Consider the following 19112-nt stretch of genomic DNA (forward strand, 5'->3'; position numbering starts at 1 on the left):
TTGTTTTTACTCACAGCACAGCAGTACATGTCTCTCTCTCTCTCTCTGCCACTCCCCTCCACTCAAATAATCCAAGATCCAAGCAGAAAGAAGCAAGCCAAGTCTCACCCATGTAAAGGACTCAGGTCTTGCTGAGGAGGAGGTGGGGGGTCACCAAAAGGAAAACAGCCACTCTCTGCTAATGTGAAAACTGACCAGCCTCAATCACAGCAGAGGAGAACGAGGGGGAGGAGGCAAGGCAGCTTTTCTTTACTAATGTTTTCTTTCAAAATATTGATATTTTCTTTCATTCCAAATATCAAAAGAAAATATTGATATGAATATCAGGGAGAGGAAAATCAGACTGGGAAAAGCAGTGGATAGCGGACAAAGAACGAACTCCAATTGGTACTGCTTGTTAGGTCGATAGAATGCTTTTGAAGTGGCACAGCCAACGGATCCCATCTCTAGGATGTACTAGAATTCTGCCTAATTCAGATTTGGTACCAAATTTTCAATTAATTCACTTATTCTGTAGCGTTGCAGATTGGATTTATATGTAGCAATTTTCCGCTGCTATTTTCGGGGGGGGAAATCAGTTTCTAAAATTTTGATATTAAGAACAATTATTTTATCAATATTTCCTTTCAAAGTATCAATATTAATATTCTTTAAGAGGGAAGACGGATCGGTAAAACAGCAGCTAGAGGACAAAGAATGAAGTTTAATTAATCCTTAGGTCAATGGAATGCTTTCAAACCGGCAACAGCCAACGGACCCCATCCCTAACTCTAAGTGCACTCTTACAAGTGCGGAATGTATACAGAGCGACTGACACACAGCAGCTGAAGATGAGGTCAGCCTTCTTGGCCACAGCGACACCTTCAGTTTTGCATCCACTATAGCATCCAAGTCCTTTTCAAAATATCTACTGTCTAACCAGTATTACATTCTTGTAGTTATGTTTTCTATTCTTCTTTCTTGCAAAACTTTCCATTTGTCTTTATTAAATAGCATTTCAAGCTCACCAGGATCACTTGGGATTTTTAGCCTATTTTCCAAGATGTTCAGAATTTCTCCCAGTTTGGAATCATCTGTGTTTAAAGAGTATACTGTCTACCTCCTCACTTAAGTAATCAATGATGAATTTGAAGGGCACAGGAGCTGTCATTGATCCCAATGAGCCAATTTATATACCTCTCCAACTTGTTATTGCCTTTTGACTGTCGTCTATTAACCATTTGTATCACCACTTTAAGGTAGCTCCCTCTGAAACACTCTTCTCCAAACTTTTTGGAATAATGTTTTATGAACCAAATTAAAGAGCCTTTCTGAAGTCCCACCTATTAACCTAGTTACCTTGTCAAAGCAGAAGGTTAAGTTCATTGGGCATGATTTGTTTTTAACAAATATAGGCTAGGTTGTTAAAGAGTTTCATGCAAAAACAACTGATGAAAATTTTACCAATTATGCATATTACCAGATAGCAGAATTTGCAAATTATTTAACTGCTGACATAATTTGGCTCTAAAATTATTCATGGCTTAGAACATATTTAATATATACAATTTGTATTCATATTCATGTATCACAAACAGCTCTTCCCATCACAATGAACCTTACGCCAATCTAATTGTGAAATCATTAAATAATTATTGGGTTAACTTTTATAGATAATTTACCACCAAAAGATGATTAGTATTCTTTGAAAAAGCAAATTATATTGCACTAAGGAAAATTGCATAATACCCAGATCTTAAAAACATTTACTTGGAGGTAAATCCCATTGATTTCAAGGAATCATGTTTAAAATTGTCATTCCAATCAGCAATATATTCAGGAACTATTTAGGGATGAGGTTAGCAGAGAATAAATATTTCTTACCTAAACTGTAAAATTATCCTGACATTTTCTAAAGGAATGAAAATATCACAGCAAATGACAACAGAAACACTAGTAGTTTCGGTGTAATCTGTGATAATTACAATATGACAATAGTAAAATCAACTTGTTATTTTCTCTAAGCAGTGAAGTTTTAAACAGAATTTGACAGAGAAAAACAGCTTTAAAAAGATTACTTAATATATATTTCTGTCCTGAACACATCTGTCGTCTTTTGGTGACTGAAGAAAATTTCATTGTTCTTGTCAGACAGATAATTTTTAAGTGTGACGTTCTGCCAAAACCAAACTATCTACATATCCACCAAATACAAGAACACAAATACTGTCTTTAAAAAATTACTCCAATTTTAAAATGCATAGAAATTAGAACTGTGGTTGGCAAATTGTGTCCTGGAGGAATCCATGCAGATCTAGATTAAGATTTTGGGGGAAATGAAAAGAAATCTGCCTAGAGTTCCATTGTATTTCAGAGGTGCTCCCTTTTACACTGGACTTCAATAGAAGCTGTTCGGCACATGGGTGCCTTACAGCAGGTCTATCTAGTGTAGTATTGTCTATGCTGACTGGCTCTCCAGGCAGAGGTCTTTCCCATCACTTTCCATCTGACCTGTTAATTACAGGTGAGCAGGAACTGAACTTGGGACCTTCTGCATATAAAGCCCTCTCCATAACTCAGTGGTAGGTTAATAATGTAATCTGCTATTTACATACTAACTTTTATACTCTGACATCATCTGTCCACAGGTGAATGACAGTCAATGGCCTGCATAGTGCAGATTGTGCCCTCCCTCCTACCCCCAAGAAATTATTCCTCACTAAGCATATTTATGATCCACCCATCACTGAATGGCCCCCGGGGCAGGAATACATATAACATTAAAACTACATTTAACATTGTTTCAAAAGCTATCAATGGGGCCAGTCCCTATCCATGTAGTGCAAGTACAGCAAGCATGGAGGCCATAGATTCTCCTGCATGTGCACAGGCTTCATTCAGAAGTGGTCATAAATAGGCACACTTGCTCAGATCAGTTACAAGTGCCTGGCATGGAGAGGAGGCTGAGTGCTAGCAATCCAGTTAAGAGAGATGCCAAAAAAGAGAAAGAGGGAGGCAAATGGAAGACTGGTCAGCAGAGCAAGAAACTGACCAGTGCTTGTGAGACCAAGACAGTCCATCCTTCAAACACTTCTGTCCTCCCATTACACTGCTCACACAGAGCATTCAAGTAAGTTGCAAAAAAACTATGAAGTAGCACAAAGGCTATGATTCTTAAAGCACACTGTCAAAGCACCTACTGAAGGCCTTCCTCTTTCAACAAGCCTTTTAAGTTGAAACCTTATCCCAGTCTGCGTCTGTGTTGGAGTTGCTTTTTAATATGTTTTTAAACTTTTTTTAAAAAAAACATGTTTTTAAAGCTTTTAAAAAATGTTTTTAAAGATGTGTACTGTTTTAATATATTTTAAACTCTGTTTTTATGATGTTTTAAAGTGTTTTTAATGCTTTTGTTTGCTCCTGAGCTCCTACTGGGAGGAAGAGCGGGATAGAAACCAAATAATAAATAAATAAATTATAAATTGAATGTAATAAATAAATATTTTATTTCCCTCCCTTTCTCTTATGAGAGTATGATCCAGATTCCAAGGAAAGAAAAGGAATGTGACTAATTTTAATGGCTCTGGATAGCATCCAGCAGTATGTGCAAAGAGTAGACCAGTAAGGTCTTCTCCATTCAGTTTAATGGAAGGCACGTCTCTGCATGCATAGCCCTTATACAAGTAAAGCTGTCCCATTGGCTGAAGTGAGTAAGGCAGCTAAAACTACAGCAATTCCATGCATGTGCAACACTGATTCCCTCACAGGGTTCTGAATCCAGTCATTAATCTACATTTTGTTACTAAATAATATTGTTTATACAGACTTTAAGCTAAAATCTTTCCTAGAAATAAATAACTACTAAAAACAATTATTCCTTCCAAAAATCCATCCCTAATAAAGTTCACAATTTAAAGTTAGTACATCGAAGTATCAGTATTGTTACTTACTGACTCCATACTTTGTCTTATAATATTCTTTGGTAAATTCATCACAATCGCAGAGAACTATCTTTCTTCCCCAAACATTGATTACTGACCCTATGCTCAGGTCACAGTCTTTATAAAATTCCTGATGCACAGCTCCTGTCTAGTAATAGGAGGGAAAAATACAAAAGTCTGTATGAATCTCACATTGAGATGATTTTTTAAAAAGAAAAATGGAAGCTTCACATAACAGAAAAGAGTAACAAACTCCCTTATTTCCCTACCACCACTGCTTACCCAGGCTGCTTACCCACTGAAACAACAGCAACAACAAACACGTTCAAATTCCATGATACATTGTTGTTCTTTACATAAAGAATCTTGTTTGCATCACATAACAGATACATGAAGATCAAATACAAATGCAGTTGCAGTATAATTACCTAAACTAGCTTACCTTACGATTGTCCAGAATGTAACGGCCTTTATTTCCTACTAATCCCCCAAACACATTCAGGACTGTGCGATCTGCGATTGTACCAGGCTGGTACAGTCCAACTGGAGCATACTGGGGTGTGGGAGAGGGAGGAAAAGGCTGTTAATATCTGTAATTATCACAGCAACATAAAATAACCTGGTACCTGAGATTTTACAAAATAATTGGAGGCTGCCTTATACTAGGTCAGACTATTTGTTCATCTAGCACAGTATTGTCTACTCTGACTGGCAGTAGCTCTCCAGAGTTTCAGGCAGATGTAGGTCTTTTGCATCACTTGCCACTAATCCTTTTAACTAGAAATGCCAGGAAGTGAACTTGGAATCTTATGCATGCAAAGTTTGTGTTCTACCACTGATCTATGTTTTGCACTCTGTTATTTCATATCATTATTGTATTTATTCATTTATTTTCTTATATTGACATTCCGCCTTTCTTCCATCATAGAACCTAAGGTGGCATACATGTGGTCCCCAGGTGGTCACCCATGCAGGCACTGACCAGACCTAGACCGGCTTAGCTTCAGCAAGGTGGTATCCTCAGGTGCCTTCAAGCCATACCTTGACCATACTGAATATAATGATACACTTCAACTTTCAAATCCACCAAGCAATGTACAGTTTTACCACTGACACCATCAGAAGCCAAGCATGATAAAGGAATGGATGGTAGAGCTTTGTAGCTATTGCTAAGCAGGCAAAAGAACTAACTGGACATAAATGATCTATTCAAATCATGAATCCAGCCACTAAGAATAAGAAACTGAAAATCTCAGAAGGTATTATTACATGGCAATAAAACTCTGCCAAAAGAATTTATATACTCTTTAACAAACAAACAAAACCCCTCACATATATTTCATATAGGAGAGGGCAGACATCAGGCTTGTGGGATCTGCTTTGCATTTTGCTAGATCTCCAGATCTACCAACTGGAGCCTGGTGCAAAAGACATACACTTTAGGACGGGTTCTAAAGTTTAGAACACGATGCCTCTGAGCAGCTGCTGAGTGAGCACAGGGATTTGTTTTGAGAACCAGGACTGAACTGAGCTCACAGTCCTTTCACACAAGATTCCATACTTAGTTCCCCCAATCTTCCTTCATTTCAGAAGGGGAGAGGGCCTACTTTGTCATTGCTATTGTTAAAACAATTACTAGTCAGAAATCCTTGCTGGTCTACTGCAAATCATGAAGTGAACGACCAGTAGATTCTGATCTTCCTTCTGCCCACTGCTGGTATAGGAGCATAAATTATATTAATTTTTATCATGATTTATATTACTTTATATTACACAAGAAACAAAAATAGGGGATGATTCCAGAATTCTTTCCCATCAAAAGGAGCATCCCCTCACTGGAGTTCCACTCAGGGGAGGTGCCTGACGGTAGAGGGGGAGAGGAGATTTTGTTTCCAATTCCTCCTCTCCCTGCAACTCAGGCATCACCTCCCATGCTGACCAGAGGATTGCAGAGGGGCACTGGCACTGTATGGAAAGTGGTGATGGCTACTGCAGGGGAGGACTGGCAAAAGTTAACTCCACAGAGGGGGATCCCTCCACAGAATCAAAAGCTTTCCACTCACAGAAGGCAAAACCTGGATATTCCCCATTATCAAATTATTTTGTATTGATTGATTACAAATCTCATGTTGCACATGTATTCTGGCAATTACTCTTCAGTCTTTCCTCAGCATTCTAATAGTGTGAAGACATTCCTCTATCAGGGTTGTCATCCCCTTAATGCAAGGACTTCAACCTGTGCAATGGCTTCTTCTCCCTCTCATCTCCCCGTGCCCCCCAAACTACTTCAGACGGTTGGGAAAAAACCCAGAACAGATTTGGGATGGGTGCAGTGGTGTTAGAGAGCAGAGAAAAAAACCTGTTGCAGACGTTCTTGCATTAACAGAACAACTTTGTTGGATACAACTCTCAGTCGCAAATATCATCATTTCATTAAAAGTTCATCTTACCTCCAAATTAGTTTGTGAGATATGGAGAGAGCATAGGAAATCGGAAGCTGCCTTATACAGAGTCAAACCATTGGTCCATCAACTCAGTATTGTCTACACTGACTGGCAGCAGATTCCCAGGGTTTCAAATGGGGGCATTCCCAGCCCTACCTAGAGATGCCAGGGACTGAAACAGGGAACTTCTGAATGCATAGTGAATGCACTGCGCTACAGCCCTTCTCTTTCCAGAGGGTATTTCAGGTTCCAAAGAGTACTTGGGGTTGTGATGTTCAACATCTGGGCACTTGCAATTGTTGTCCCATATATGGCCAATGGGACAGCTTTAATACAAGGCAAACACTGTAGCCTCTGAGTTCTCCTTGGCTAGGATTACAGTCTAAATCAGAAAACAGCTATTCCCTCCCACCTACCCTCACTGCTGCCAGGGTGGTAGCTCTCTCACACACACTCTTTCAATTGCAGCAGGACCTCTGTTACCTGGAACATTGTCCTGGCACTAGTGGCATTCCAGACACCAGGAGGAAGTGGTAAGAGGCATCTCTCTGTGTAGCTATTGATGGAGAGAGAACCACTGCAGCAACTGCCACCATGTGAGGAGCTTGGGGGCTCCCAGATTGGGATTAGGAACACAGGAAACTACTTTATAATGAGTTGGAACATTAATCCATCGAGCTCAATATCGTCCACACCAAGTGGGTGGCTTTCCAGGGTTTCAGGTAGAGGTCTCTACCAGACCTACCTGGAGGTACCTGGAAACTGAACCTGGGACCTGCTACATGTAAGGCAGATACTCTATCACTGAACTATGGGCCTTCCTAAATTAGGACTTTCTAATGTAGAAAAGAACTCCCGGATCCCCACTCCACCCTGCAAAAAAGTGTCCTTAAGTTTAATCAGGGACTTGCCAAAGGCATCTGATCAGTCACTGCAGATGGCAGAGTGCTGGACCAGATGGATCTTTGATTCAATTTAGCACAGCTCTTCTCATGTTCTTCTCCCATTGAAATGAATATAGATTAGAGGATCACAGGTTTGGTAGTTTGCATCTAATGCATTCCAGCCATCTTAATTAATAAAAGAATACTGGCTACTGCCCATATTCATCATATATACGTATATTTACCTTTGGTAGCTTCTGCCTATTGAGGAATAAAGGCACAGCATCCCGACCTGAATTCACTGGTGTCACTTCTTTTATTTCAGTGGTGTCATCAGCCAAAAAATAATGTAGCACCACTTCTCGGACATCCCCAAACATGGTTTCAGTGTCATCCCAAATACCATAAAAACGTAAAACATGTCCATCATGCTCCAGAAACTGTCGAAGTGTATCAAAGCGCTCATATGGACGCAAAGGTGTCATACTGTCAATCAACTGCAGATCAAGAGACAAGGGGGAGGAAGCTTTTTATATGTACAGAAAATATATGACAAGCTTCATTTCTTGACATTTCAGCAGCTTTTAAAAATGTATTTCTTACATAGTCTCAAGAGTCACAAGTATTAGAACCAGGAATATCCACACTATGCTGACCCTTGTGATGAGCCACTCAGGGATTTCAGTATACTGGGACATGTTTCAAACGGGTTATAGCAAATAAAACACATGTTCAATGTAAGCAAGCATCTGAATAGCACTTTGATCCTTAAAATTGTTTCTATAAAGTGAGGGTTTTAAAATCCACTTTTTATAGAGAACTTCTAAATCTGAAAATCCTCAATAAATAGCAATATATTTATGAATACTGGACAATCAGGTCACTTTTTATTTTTATGTAATTATCTGTGGAAGAGAGAAAGGTTGTATTTTACTTTCCTGATTTTTTCCTATATAAAATAATACTTTCTTTGATTCCTTGAATTGGCCTTACAAACTAAACTGTGTAGTCCTTATTAATTCACTGGGGATTGTTTCTTTTCTGAAAGGGAACCTCTCAGTATTCTTAAAATTATTAGCTTAACTTGCTAGATCAGGCAAAGCCAGTGGTGCCGGAAAGAAGAAAGTCAGAATAGGTAGAAGACTCGGGAGAGGGTCCAGGTCAAAGAACTATAAGAAAGGTATGGCAATATGTGGTTTGTGGAAACAGAAGCAGATGATCCAAAGAAAGATATAGCCCTGAGGAAATGGAAGAGATAAGGAAAAAGAAGAGTCAGGAGTGGTGGGGAGACAGGCTGGAAAAGAAAGCATGACTAGAACTGGAACAACATAGCAATGAGACACAAGCAGCTTATGGAGAAGCATACGTGAACACCCTTGACCAGGGATAGCCAATGTGGTGGCCTCCCCATGCTGTGGACTACAACGTCCATCAGCCCCAGCCAGCATGGCCAATTTCAGGAATGACTAGAGTTGTAGTCCTGCCCTAGTCACTGTCCAAGTAATATCAGAAGAAGTTTATTTGCCTTCAGAAGGCTGAACTTTTACCTTCAAATAACAATAAACTAAACCTGGGTGAAATAGGGGGGAGAGAAAGGAGGAATGAAGAAAGCACAAAGCAAAGATAACTTTTACCTTGTGGTTTCTTCAGAATGCTTAGATTGTGACATCACAGAAGCTGGATGCGGAATGAAGAAAGGGGAGACAGCAGGAAGGGAGATAGAAAGGAATCAAGGAGGAAGCAGGGAATCAAGACAAGAAGGGATGGGAAAGGCATGGGGATGAGGGAAGAGGAGAAAATGGGAAGAAGAGCCAATGGGGAGAAGGTAGCTGAAAATATGTTTTGGCCTCACTATGAACACACAGATCCCAAACACTGGTTGAGCAGCCATGATGCTGCAAACTCAGAAAGTACCCATCATAAAACATTAAAAACCTATGTTAACAGCTATGAGGTAAGGGAAACTTTGGTTTATTTGGGGAGGACCTATGTGCCATAGGAGAGCTATGGATATACCAGATTAATATCCAAAGCAGGGTAGTATAGCAAAAAAAAAAAAAAAAGAGTGGTGTACTGGGGTCAGGAAGATTTAATTCCAGTCTTTTTGATCAGCCATGAAACTTGGTGGCCTTGGACAAGTCACCATCTCTCAGCCCAGTCTATAACAGAGTTGTTATGAAGAGAAAGCGTGACAAACTCTAGGTACGCTAGCCTGTGCTTCTTGAAGGAAAGATGGGATACAAGCATGATAAAAAGAACAACCTAGGAGATGGCAGTACCCTGAGGAAAACCCTGAGGAAAACACAGGGGCTGGGGACCAGAAAGAGAGCCAATATGTGCTGTTGTTAGTGGGAATTAATATAGTGAGTGCAGGGGGTATGAATTTACAGGTAATCATTCACTTTAGATAATCATTCACATTAGACAATTACGCAAAATACACCTTGAATTACTTTGATGGCCAAAAGGAAGGAGTATTTAACATTGCTGTAATTGCTGTTGTATTTTTCACAAAATAAAAGAGATGAAGACAAACAAATAACAGAATGGCAGGTGTTCACCTGATGCCAAAAACAAAATCATAAAGAAGGTGCCAGAAGAGTCTCTCTAGGGAACTACCATCACTAAGAAGGCCCTCTCCTTGGCAGCCACCCACCTCACTTCATTTGGGACGCAGAGCAGGATTCCCATTACATGGGGTTTATGTCCGTGTATTGATTGCTTGTGTTTATTTATTTTGTTATTTATTACTACAGGCATATTTCATTTCATTTCATTTCATTTCATTAAGTTTATATACCGCCCATAGCCGAAGCTCCCTGGGCGGTTCACAACAATTAGCATAAAATACAATAAAACACATATTTAAAACAGTTTTTTTAAAAGCTTAAAATTTTAAATTTAAAAACATAAACATTTTTACACATACTAAAATGCCTGGGAAAAGAGGAAAGTTTTAACCTGGCGCCGAAAAGATAGTAATGTCGGCGCCAGGAGTACCTCGTCAGGAAGACTATTCCATAATTCAGGGGCCGCCACTGAGAAGGCCCTCTTTCTTGTCGCCACCCTCCGAGCCTCCCTCTGAGTAGGCACCCGGAGGAGGGCCTTCGATGCTGAGCGTAGCATACGGGTAGGTTCATATCGGGAGAGGCGTTCCATCAGGTATCATGGTCCCGCGCCGTATAAGGCTTTATAGGTTAAAACCAGCACCTTGAACTGGGCCCGGAAACATATAGGCAGCCAATGCAAGCAGGCCAGAATCGGTGTTATATGTTCAGACCGCCTGGTCCCCATTATCAATCTGGCCACTGCATTTTGCACGAGCTGCAGTTTCCGAACCGTCTTTAAAGGCAGCCCCACGTAGAGCGCATTGCAGTAATCTAGTTTAGAGGTTACCAGAGCATGTACAACTGAAGCGAGGTCATCCCTATCCAGATAGGGGCGAAGTTGGGCCATATCCTACTTTTCTTCCAAGGTGGCATCATGATTCTCTTTTTCCTCATTTTATCCTCACACCAACTCTGGGAGGTAGGTTAGGCTGAGAGATAGTGGCTATCCCCAAGTCACCCAGCAAACATCATAGTTGAGTGGGGATTTGAATTCAAGCTTCCCAGGTCCTAATCCAACACCAAGCACAACACCACACTAGCGTAGACTACTGCTATATTTCTGGTGTCTTTTTCTGTTGCTGATTTTATCATTTTGTTTATATTGTAGTTTTTTGGGGGGGAGAAGGTGATTCTTTGTAACTCACCTGTTTTATTGATAACTGCTTTGAGTTTATAGTTTTTAAGAAACGCGGGGTATAAATGCCTACATAAAAAGACGCAGAGTTAAAAGATTTTGAAGACAGAAATTAGTGGTAATAAGACCAATTGTCCTCTCAACTAGAGATGCCACTCAGTTATCAATGAAATACACTGTTAAAGGAGTCAGATTCTACAGTGCGTTATTGTAACAACACAGAGACAAACAATTCTGTAAATCTGCTATGGACTGGCACAAAGGTCCTCCTGGAGAACAGATCAGTTAGATTTGCCAGATTTACATTAGTAGTCAGTTATTTTACATGCTAGCTAAAACACCAAGTATGGTAAATAAATGCTAATATAAATAGAAATGTAGCTTCCCCAACAGTTGTTACATGCAGTTCAACTAAAAACAGTTCCATCCCAATTCTCTCCTTTTAAAGATGGGGGGGCAGGGGGAGGGAGTAAGATGCACTCCCATGCATATTTACTAATAAGTACCTACATGTCTTACTCAGATGTAAATAGGCATAATAATAATAATAATAATAAAATTTAATTTATGTGTCGCCTATCTGGCCGATGGCCACTCTAGGCGACATACATGTAAACAGTTAAAACACAATGTGATAAAATACATTAATACAATATATAAACAATACAGCAGCAACAACAACATTAGTGCAGGGTAAGAGGCATTTCAGTCATAAAAGTTAACCCTCCCCGGAAATCCCAAAGGCCTGTTGAAAGAGCCAGGTCTTTAAGGCTTTACGAAATACATTTAGGGAAGAGGCGTGCCGTAGATCTTGTGGGAGGGAGTTCCAAAGGGTGGGGGCCGCCACTGAGAATGCCCTCTCTCTAGTTCCCGCCAATCTAGCTGTTTTTGTCGGCGGGATTGAGAGAAGGCCCTGTGTGGCTGATCTTGTCGGGCGGCATAATTGGTGGCGTTGAAGGCACTCCTTTAGATAAACTGGGCCGAGACCGTATAGGGATTTAAAGGTTAATACCAACACCTTGAATTGGGCCCGGAAGACAACTGGAAGCCAGTGTAGATCGAACAACACTGGTGTGATGTGATCCCGGCAGCGACTATTCGTAAGTAGTCGAGCCGCCGCGTTTTGTATAAATTGTAGTTTCTGGACCGTTTTCAAGGGTAACCCCACGTAGAGCACATTACAGTAATCCAATCGAGAGGTGACCAGGGCGTGTACTACCAGTGGGAGCTGATGAACAGGAAGGTAGGGTTGCAGCCTTCGTATGAGGTGTAGTTGATACCAGGCTGCCCGGCTCACTGCCGAAATCTGAGCCTCCATGGACAGCCTGGAATCAAGCACAACCCCAAGGCTGCGGACCTGGTCCTTTAGGGGTAGACTCACCCCACTGAACTTCAGGTCAACATCTCCCAACCTTCTCTTGTCCCCCACGAGCAGCACCTCGGTCTTATCGGGGTTCAACTTCAGCTTGTTCCTTCCCATCCATCCACTCACGGATTCCAGGCACTTGGACAAGGTCTCCACAGCCAACTCTGGTGAAGATTTAAACGAGAGATAGAGCTGAGTGTCATCTGCATATTGGTGACACTGCAGCCCAAATCTCCTAATGATTGTCCCCAGCGGCTTCATTTAAATGTTAAATAGCATGGGAGAGAGTATAGAGCCCTGTGGCACACCAAAATTGAGAGGCCAAGGGTCTGAAACCTCCTCCCCCAATGCTACCTGTTGGTACCTATCGGAGAGAAAGGAACGGAACCACTGTAATACAGTGCCTGCAATTCCCAATCCCTCCAGGCGCTGTAAAAGGATACTGTGGTCGACAGTATCAAAAGCCGCTGAGAGATCGAGGAGGACAAGAAAGGTGAATTCTCCCCTATCTAATGCCCTCCTTATATCATCTACCAGAGCGACCAAGGCTGTTTCAGTTCCGTGACCAGTCCTGAAACCCGATTGGCATATAGAGGATTGCACTGTAATTCAATTAAGGGAATATAAAACTATGTTCTGTTGCTTGTTATCATCACTTTGCAGTGAGCTGTATGCCTCTAATTTTGCAACAGATTTTGATTTTTATTTAATAAAAATTGTGATTTGAAAAGGACAAAGGAGGCTCACTCTTTTCCTATAGGTTCTGTTTTCCCTGGAAACATATGTGGCAGACATTTAAAGTAGTGTTATACCACTTTAAACAATTATGGCTTCCCCCAAAGCATCCTGGGAATTGTAGTTTGTTATGAGTGCTGAGACTTGTTAGGAGATTCCTATTCCCCACACAGAGCTGTAACTCCCCGAGTTCCCTGGGAAGAGGGATTGATTCCACTCTGGGAACTGTAGCTCTATGAGGGGAATAGGGGTCTCCTAACAGAGTCTCAGCACTCTTAACAAACTACAGTTCCGATGAATCTTTGCGAGCAGCCATGGCTATTAAAGTAGTTCAACAGTGTTTTAAATGTAAGGTGCATATGTAGATCTTGTCTCTTGTCATCTTGCAAAAGAATTGTACTGCTGGCGTAAGAGAAGACAAATAATACAGAAAATGGCATTAAATGTATCTGAAAGATACTAGTATTGTTATGCTTAAACCAGGATCCTAATTAAACCTGGTATTTAAAATGTTGTTCTTATATTGCACTCATCCCAAGATATATTACAAAAACTATAATAATTCTGCACATTTATCCTAATGTTTTAGATTACAGCTAGATTTCTGATGAATGACACTGAAGGTCACCAGTAAAATGTAAAAGGCAGGTTAAGCTTGGCCAAGAAATGACAAAGGAAGAGATTTATTCTACCTAATCTCTCTCTGGAGTATTTATTTATCACCTTGTTTATTCCCCCAGGCTTTAAAACAAACTTGCTATGAATACATTACAACCTCATTCAGCTCAACTAAATGTCAGCCAAAACATTCAATGGGATCAGCAGGAAAACAATTTAAGTGGAATTGTACTAAAAGGGGATACATAGAAGGAGACAGCAGAAGTTCTTTGAATGAGAACTTTGTTGTAATAGCTTATCTAGAGACCTGAATACATACACTCAGCAGGTTATCTTGCATTAGTATGTGAAATCTAGCTCTCATCTTTCTGTACCAATTCATACCAACTTCAGACAGTCTATCCCTAGATGCTATGCATACTTTCTCCTACTGATTTTCTACTTGTCCTGGCTGATACTGCTCTGATTTTCAACATTCCATGACTTAACCTGCCCACTCATTCTCTGACATCACAGCTGCTCAGCCTGTGGGCACAGGGGAGTTGTAGAAACAATAGGAAAATTCCAGCTGCTTCTTGCCCCAGCCTCTGCAGCCCATTTCTCCGACACTCACTTCCCTTAGCCCTCTGCTTCTGTGTGTGCCACTTTATGAGCTATTCAATTTTCCCACCAATGTTGGTCCAGATGTCAGCCTCTTCCTCTTCTCAACAATGCCTCTCTACCCATATTTCAGCTCTGTATCCTCTAACCAATCTTATTCTTCATCTCTCCCTGTCTCTCCTCTCTATTATTTCTAAAACTTTCCTCTTCCCATTTCCTCTATCCCTCCTTCAATTATCTCCCCAACTAAGCTTCCCTCGACACCCATTTTCTTTTGCCCTGTGCCTGTCTTCAGCTTTTTTTGTCCTCATTCTTTTTCCTTTGGCCTCTCCTTGCTTAATTTCTGTTTTATTTCCTGCTTCCATCTCCAATCCAACACTTCAGTCCACTGCTTAATTTTCCATTGCCTTTCCCTCAATCCCCTTCTTTATTTCAAATGCAAGACATTTAGGCACCCTTTCCTTCACCTCCACGACCCTTACTTGCATGTAGCTGCATCTTAAGTCAGGACCTTTGTGAGATGAATGATTTTCAGCTATGACATAGAATCCTTCCTCATCTATACTTACTTCAGATTGTGCTTATCAGCTCATTCTTCCTTCAGCCACCTGACTTGCAACTTTCTTCCCATTCACTTCCATAGATTTTTTATTCATCAACTAAACCATGTTAACAGAAAACAACAACTCCTATTCCTAGGACCTGTATGAGATCTTTCAACAGTCATATTTTCCTAGTGGCCCCTGCTATCTCAACTCCCCTTCCTGGCACGCATCTTTCCCTTAGGTTTCTGCTTCTAATAATAATAATAATAACAATAATAATAATAACAACAACAACAACAACAAACTTTATTTCTACCCCGCCCTTTTTCCAATAGGACTCAGAGCGGCTTACAACTAAAAAATAACACCATTAAAACATACAGAAATATACAATTAAAAATAGAATTAAACTATGAGAAAAATTAAAACCATAAAACATACGTTAAAAACAGCGGACAATTTAAAATAATAAAATCATATACTATAGTCACCAATCCTATGACACTTAATCCTGGTCGTTCTCTATCCCAAATGCCCATTGAAATAAAACAGTCTTTACTTGTCGCCGGAAAGACGGCAAGGAGAGAGCTAATCGCACCTCACTTCTAAGCCAAAGGTGGCCTACTACATCCTCATCCATTCGTTCTGCCTCTGGGCTGTCTTTCAGCTCCCTACCTGCTGTGCCCCCTTCTCACTAATTTCCCCAATCCTCAGCCTCCTTGCCTACCTAGGGCTCCAGCCTCTGTCCTAGCATCCTACCAACAGCACATACTTTCTCCAGTCCCTACAGCCTATGAATCCACATTTCATGAGCGTACATTTCATCTCTCCATCAGTTCAACCATATTGGTTATCATCATCTAAATGATGATTTATGGGGCAAGACTCTGCTAATGATCAAGGGACTATGGACAAGTAGGCATTAGGTATCAATCAATACTCATTCACCTCCCTCTGAAAGAGCACACATCCCTGGGTTTAGCTATAGCCCTTCTTTTCTGTAAATGATACTTATGTGGACATGAGATGGGATACATATTTGTGAACTACTCACATTTATTACTGAATTAATCAAGATTTTCAGCTCAAATAGCACCAATCTGTATGCATAACTAGTTCTGTAAAGGCTTTGGGGAGCTTAAATGATAAACTGCAAAGACCTTTTTGATCATCAGTTGAAAGGCCTCAAAGAGATGCAGAGTAATATACATATATACATATATATTAATACATGCCTCTGACCAGAACCATAAAAACAGTAACAGATCATACTGCTTTTTCAGGAAGATTTACTGTATGGTAACGACCACTTTGGGTTCCACGTTCATGGCAGAGAATATGATATATACATTTTAAATAAATAAATTTGAAGAAAAACAATTTCACATAACATGCACAGGACTGTGCTGTTTAACTCAGAAGGAAGCCCCACTGTGTTCAACAGAGCTTAGGCAGGTACACAGGATTGCAATGTTTAAACGATATTATAAGCCTTTTCTACTTTTTCAGCACTGGTTTTCACTAGTCCACTATTTAATGTTTATTTATGTATGACAGTAGTCTACCATATAAATGCACTAGATTTTACAATAGCCACCTAATGTCTCCTGGCTACTAAAAGAAACTGCACAAAGTATATAAACAGAATTGCTTTTTACAATTTCATTAATCGCTAGATAGATTTTACATCAGTGGTGAACATAACACTATGCACATAAAAATTGTGCACAATTTTGCTTCTGTGTTCTTCTGCCCTTCATTATGAAGAGAAAAGAATTGTATTAGGGAAATATGCTAAATAAATTTAGGCTGCAATTCTATGCACACTTATCTGGGATAAGTAGCAGGCAGTGTGATGGGGCAGAGCCACAGGGCCGTCCTCTTGACACCAGCATCACTATCGCTAACCTAATTGGTGCTGGGCTGGGTCATATAGTGGGGAAGTTAGGGCTGCATGGATGCAAAGTGGAACCAATCCAGCACCTCTGCCAGTGTGTCCACTCAACCTCACCATCACCCTACACCCCACCCCCAGCACTTTCCAATTAAGAAGCAGTGATGTTGGTGTCAGGAGGGTGTCTTTACAGCTCTGCCCCAACACACTGGTCACTACTACCTGGGAGGAGTAAGTTCCATTGAATACAATGGATGTAACATCTGAATAAATATGCATAGGGTTGTGTTATTTATTGTATAATGTACTCTCTTGATGCAACTCTTTTACCGAACAGGCAGCTTCTGAATTTATTTCTCTTCCAAAATAAAATATACTCATGAAGTTAACAACTCTGCATTTGAAATTTCCAAAATGAGAAGAGGTTTTTCTTAATCTTTTACATGCTATAAACAAACATTGATTATTTCTTGTATTGCCCCCAAGCATTTCATCAGCCAGCACTGTTACCACTAACCTTTTGGCGTTCTTTGGTGTAGGGATCATCTGGCCGATTTACTGAAGGATTTAATCTGACTCCCATCTTCCTCAAAAAGTTTTTGGTGAATTGATCACAATCTATAATGTTATAATGTCGACCATAAAATATTACATCTGTGTTGAGATTGAAATAATCTATATTATAGAACTGATCTTCATTAGGAGGCGGAAGTGGAATCCGATGACGCCGAATAAGAGTTCCTGTGTTGAGGAGGAAATGCAGTTAATCTCATTTATTCCAAACTCTAACTTTACACCAATGTTGCTTGATATGGAAACCACCATTACTGATATGGAACATTTAAGAGGCCAAACCCCTGTTATCCTTATTCATTTTTATTTGGGGGGGGGGGGAAATAAAACAAATATTTAAAAATAAGAATTTTTAAAAAGAAATCATTTGTTTTTTTCAAAACACAAGAAAAGAGGGGGGAAAGGACATTATCTTATCGTTTGTATTCCAACATATTATAAACATCTACTTAAACATCTTAGCAGAAACCAGTAATGATTTGAAGCAAATGCTGATGAACGTTAAAGAGGAAAGCACAAAAGCAGGACTACAGCTGAATGTCAAGAAGACTAAAGTAATGACAACAGAAGATTTATCTAACTTTAAAGTTGACAATGAGGACATTGAACTTGTCAAGGATGATCAATACCTCGGCACAGTCATTAACCAAAATGGAGACAATAGTCAAGAAATCAGAAGGCTAGGACTGGGGAGGGCAGCCATGAGAGAACTAGAAAAGGTCCTCAAACGCAAAGATGTATCACTGAACACTAAAGTCAGGATCATTCACACCATGGTATTCATGATCTCTATGTATGGATGTGAAAGTTGGACAGTGAAAAAAGGAGATAAGAGAAAAATCAACTCATTTAAAATGTAGTGTTGGAGGAGAGCTTTGCGCATACCACGGACTGCAAAAAAGAGAAATAATGGGGTGTCAGAACAAATTAAACCAGAACTATCACTAGAAGCTAAAATGATGAAACTGAGGTTATCATACTTTGGACACATCATGAGAAGACATGATTCACTAGAAAAGACAATAATGCTTGGAAAAACAGAAGGGATCTGAACAGGGTGGTTTATAACAGATGCTATTGGAGGTCACTGATTCATAGGGTCACCATAAGTCGTGATTGACTTGAAGGCACATAACAACTTTTCCATATGTCTATCAATATATATTCCTAAGAAACTAATAGGGAACTAACAGCTAAAGGTATTCACTGCCTAATAAGAAATTTAACCTTCACTCCCTGAACCACAGTTAAGACCAGTTTATATATTTGATAGAAGCAATTACTGAAGCTCTTCCTGGACTGCACCACTTCAAACTGCAGATAAGGAAACACATGTCTCGCAATGGCAGCTGGTGGCTGCCTGTCAGTGAAGCAGTGGAATCTGCTCTGGGTTTTAGTCTAAACTTTCAAGGAGCTGTCACAGCATGTCTAATATTTCTCCATCTTGTTTCTTTTTTTTAAAAAAAACCCCTCTCTCGACATCAAAATTAGCATGTCACAGGGTTTAGCCTAGGCTCCTTAGCTTGCTGTTTTTATGTTTGCAGGGCCTTTCTTTTTGTAGAAAACCATTGTAGCATGCATTTTATGGCCTTCTCTGTAGCTGCACCCAGTATTTAGAACTCCCTGCCTTGGTGAAACTCATCTTACCCCACTTCTTATGGTGATCCATTGCCAAGTCAGTAAGTTTTTGTTTGGGCAAACCACCTCCTGTCTAATCTGCCTGACCTATTATGTTGCTCTGCTTTGTCTTCAGTTTACTTTCTAATGGTGGTTTGATTTTAAACCATATTTA

The 19112-nt window shown here is 40.1% G+C and overlaps 1 protein-coding gene across 2 annotated transcripts in view; it reads right to left on the reverse strand.

The window, feature by feature from the left end:
* Positions 1–19112, reverse strand: part of EFHC2 (EF-hand domain containing 2) — a 73079-nt gene that overhangs the window by 34612 nt on the left and 19355 nt on the right. For both annotated transcript variants that reach the window (XM_061629452.1, XM_061629450.1), the window contains exons 4-7: positions 17265–17488; positions 7491–7742; positions 4360–4470; positions 3927–4065 (exon numbers count right to left, since the gene is read on the reverse strand). In XM_061629452.1, the coding sequence (XP_061485436.1) occupies positions 3927–4065; positions 4360–4470; positions 7491–7742; positions 17265–17488 (726 nt within the window). The remainder of the gene's footprint in view (positions 1–3926; positions 4066–4359; positions 4471–7490; positions 7743–17264; positions 17489–19112) is intronic.

This window comes from Rhineura floridana, chromosome 5, assembly GCF_030035675.1.
Source record: "Rhineura floridana isolate rRhiFlo1 chromosome 5, rRhiFlo1.hap2, whole genome shotgun sequence".
Classification (NCBI taxonomy): domain Eukaryota; kingdom Metazoa; phylum Chordata; class Lepidosauria; order Squamata; family Rhineuridae; genus Rhineura; species Rhineura floridana.